The sequence below is a fragment of the Corvus brachyrhynchos genome, unplaced genomic scaffold (genome assembly GCF_000691975.1).
Source record: "Corvus brachyrhynchos isolate BGI_N302 unplaced genomic scaffold, ASM69197v1 scaffold535, whole genome shotgun sequence".
NCBI lineage: Eukaryota > Metazoa > Chordata > Aves > Passeriformes > Corvidae > Corvus > Corvus brachyrhynchos.
In genome coordinates, this window is record NW_008237901.1 from 21974 (window position 1) to 26036 (window position 4063).

Here is a 4063-nt window from a genome sequence, read left to right on the forward strand (position 1 = left end):
CGGGGGGACCGCGGGGGGAGTGGGGGGGGGGGGGGTCCACAGGGGTTCCAGGGGGTCTGGATAACTCCACGGACAGAACTGGGGGGGGTCTTACTGGGTTAGGTGAGGGGCCAGGAGCCCCCCAGAATTCCGCTGGAGGGATTTGGGGCAGCAGGAGCAGAATGAGGACGAGGAAGAAGCAGCAGCATCTCCCCGTACCTTCGCTGGGATTTATCTTTATTTGTGTCCTCCCATTCCCGGGCTGGACAGGGGTGGCCGGGGGTCCCTCGGGTGACCCCCGTGTGTCCCCACCGCAGACAAGACCATCATCATGTGGAAGCTGACCCGTGATGAGACCAACTACGGGATCCCGCAGCGGGCGCTGCGCGGCCACTCACACTTTGTCAGCGATGTGGTCATCTCCTCGGACGGGCAGTTCGCGCTCTCGGGCTCCTGGGATGGCACCCTGCGCCTCTGGGACCTCACCACGTCAGTTTGAGGGGGCTTGGGGGCCCTTGGAGGGGCTTGGGGGATGTTTCAGGGTCTGGGACAGCTCCCTGCGGCTCTGGGATTTGACCGTGTGAGTTTGAGGGGTCTGGCGGAAAGTTTGGGAGGTCTGGGACAGCTCCTTGTGGCCCTGGGATCTCACCAGGGCCAGATCATCCCAGAATTTGGGTAAATCCCGGATTTTAGGGTGGGAGTGGGGTGTTTGAGCTGCTCCCTGTCCCTCTCCCGATGATTACACCCGACATTCTGCCGATCCCGCGGGATCTGACGACACGTCCTGCAATGATGATGGGAGAGACGTGGGGAAGCAGCTCTGGAGGGGTCAGGCTGGATTTTGGGGTGCCCGGGGCTGCATTGCAGGGGGTGCAGCTGGAAAAGGGTCGGAATTCGTGGATCCAAACTTGTCCCGATCCCCACATCTTCCCTGTAACCCCTTTGATCCGATTCCCAATCACTGAGTAAATTATTCTGTCTTTTTTCCTCCCAGTTCCTGGATATTTTCCCTAGTGTATGGATATTTCTCCTAGTTTCTGGGTTACCCCCACACTCCTGGAGAAAAAAAAACGGGCTTGTCCCCCGATGCCTGCTGGGAATGCTGACCCTGTTGCCGTTCCCGCAGTGGGACGACCACGCGGCGCTTCGTGGGCCACACCAAGGACGTGCTGAGCGTTGCCTTCTCCTCAGACAACCGGCAGATTGTGTCCGGCTCCCGGGACAAGACCATCAAGCTCTGGAACACGCTGGGGGTCTGCAAGTACACAGTGCAGGTGAGCTGGGGGGGGCTTTGCGCCGATCCCAGGGGGTTGGGGCCAGTCCTGGGCAGTCCCCAATGCCGTTGATTGGAGGAGCCCTGGGTGGGCTCCGGCCACGTTCCCGCCCTGCCACCGGCGCCGTTCCCCCGCAGGACGAGAGCCACTCGGAGTGGGTGTCGTGCGTGCGCTTCTCCCCCAACAGCAGCAACCCCATCATCGTGTCCTGCGGCTGGGACAAGCTGGTCAAGGTGAGCGTGGGGTCCCCTGGAGGGATTTCTCCCCGGGACCCTGGGATTTGCCCCCGCTCATCCTGCTTCTCCCGCCCCAGGTGTGGAACCTGGCCAACTGCAAGCTGAAGACGAACCACATCGGGCACACGGGGTACCTGAACACGGTCACCGTGTCCCCCGATGGCTCCCTCTGCGCCTCTGGGGGAAAGGTATGGTTTGGGGGACACAGGGACACCCCGGGGCTGCATCACAGCCCCAGTTCCTGTTGTGGGGTCCTGGGATTGGTCATGGTTGGAGTGGGGAGGGGGGAGGCCTCGCTCCAGGAGAACCTCTTGGGGCTTCTGGGGATTGTTCTGGGGCGTTCCTGAGCTCCTGGGAATCTTCCCGATGGTCCTCGGGATCTTCATGGAGGTTCTTGGGACCTTCTTGGGGATGCTCCTGAGATCTTCTGGAGCTCCCACAGACCCTCCTGGAGCTCACGGGGACACTCCTGAGCTCTTTGGGACCCTCCTGGAGCCCTCGTGAAGCTCCTGGGGCTGTTCCTGAGCTCCTTGAGACCGTTCTGGAGCTCTGTGTCCCCTGTGGGGCCCTCCTGGAGCTCGGTGTCCCCATGGTGTCCCCAGGACGGGCAGGCCATGCTGTGGGACCTCAACGAGGGCAAGCACCTGTACACGCTGGACGGGGGGGACGTCATCAACGCCCTGTGCTTCAGCCCCAACCGCTACTGGCTCTGCGCTGCCACCGGGCCCAGCATCAAGATCTGGGTACGGAATTCCTGGGAATGACCCCCGGGGTTGTGGGATCGCCCCGGGATCTCCCTGGGAACGGGGGGCGGGTCCCCCTCGTGCTGTGATGAAACACTCAGATGCCTCCGACCGCTCCATGGGGAAACCCAGAGGCTGTTTCTGAGCCAGCCCCGGGCTCAGGTGGGATCCAGGTGGGATCCGAGTGGGACTTGGGTCATTCCTCACCTCTCTGGTCCTGCAGGACCTGGAAGGGAAGATCATCGTGGACGAGCTAAAGCAGGAGGTGATCAGCACCAGCAGCAAAGCGGAGCCGCCCCAGTGCACGTCCCTGGCCTGGTCGGCCGACGGGCAGGTGAGGCCCTGGGGACCCTCACTGGGGCAGGGGATCTTCCCTCACCTGGGAACCCTTCACTTGGTCAGGGGCACCTGGGCAGGGGGGGTTTGGGGACCCTGCAGCTGGAGCTGCCCCGGGAAGGACCTGGTGGTCCCTCCTGCCCTTCCCACACCTGGGGCTGGGGGGTTTGGATTGACCTGGGGGCCACCTGGGTGACCCCTGAGTGACCTCTGTCCTTGTCCCCAGACCCTGTTCGCTGGCTACACCGACAACCTGGTGCGGGTGTGGCAGGTGACCATCGGCACCCGCTGAGCCCGAGTCCCACGTTTTTAAAACAAAATACCAATAAATGGCGCTTTACGGAGCTGGGGTCACCGTGTGTCACCTGCTGGGATAAACCCAGGGTTGCGGGGCCAAGACCTCGGGAAGGAGAAGAACGCCGCTGACGTCATTGGGATGGGAATTCGGGGTGTTCCTCACCCTCCTGTGCTGCAAAAACCCTGAATTCAAAAAAAACCCCGAACCAGCTAAATGTAAGACATGAGAAACCTCACCAGGCTGTGGGGATTTCTGGAATATTTGTTAGTGAGGAATACGCCACACAGCAGCTCCAATTTGGCCCAAAGTGCCATTTTTTACCAGTTTGGGGTGTTTTTGGGGCCTTCTCCTGGCTGTTGGATGTTACTCCGGAAGAGAAGGGCGAGCTGGGACCTGGACACGCAGCCCCAGGTCGTTCCTAATTAATGAACGAGGAATAAGGAGCTGGGATTGGACCCACACTTGGTTTTGGTGATGTTGGGGGGGGCCCTGACCCCGATTTTGGGGTAATTTACCCCAAACTCATCCTGGAAATAGCTCTTCCCAGGATCCAATGACTTGGAGCCTTGGATACAACTTCTTTATTCTTTATTATTGACATTTCATAAAACTAAATCTCCATTTAATTCTCATTTTAGCCAAAAATATCCCGAACGAGCTCTGTAACGCCAACAGGAAATTCCCAAATCCACCAAAATCCAGGGAAACGTGAGGGGGAGGACAGGGGGAGCTCCCGAGTGGGACAGGATCCGGCTGGAAATAAAAAGGGGGAAAAATAAATATCCCCAACTCGGGGAGCTCCAGAGCTGCGGGGGGGAAGCGGCTCCTCCCGGCCCCGTAAAGTGCCAGAGGGGAGAGGAAAATCCGGGATTTTCCCCCAAAAATGGCAGGGAAAGGGAGGGGAGGAGCAGGAGAACAGCAGGGGAAGAACAGGAACATTGGGGCTGGCAGGGCTCAGGTGAATCCCAAAAAATCCAGGCACTGAGAAATGCGGATTTTGGGAAAGGAGGGAGCTTGAAATCTCAGAGGATTTGGCCCCAAACGCAGAAAAACTCCCGGGGGTCCGGGAAGGGCCCAAAATTCAACTGGAACATGGCTGGGAGAGGGAGGAAGCAGCTCCCAGCACCAGGAACTGAACTGGGAACCAGATCCAAGGGGAATCCACCCCAATTCCAAACCAAAATCAGCTGAAAAGGG

At 59.6% G+C, this 4063-nt stretch overlaps 1 protein-coding gene across 1 annotated transcript; it reads left to right on the forward strand.

The window, feature by feature from the left end:
* Positions 1–258: 258 nt before the first annotated feature.
* On the forward strand, positions 259–2912 carry RACK1 (receptor for activated C kinase 1). Its single transcript, XM_017732929.1, has 7 exons — positions 259–468; positions 1106–1253; positions 1391–1486; positions 1567–1677; positions 2092–2232; positions 2456–2566; positions 2795–2912. The coding sequence occupies exons 1-7, from the start codon at positions 311–313 to the stop codon at positions 2858–2860; spliced, it is 831 nt and encodes a 276-aa protein (XP_017588418.1). The 5' UTR covers positions 259–310; the 3' UTR covers positions 2861–2912.
* The last annotated feature ends 1151 nt before the right edge of the window (positions 2913–4063 follow it).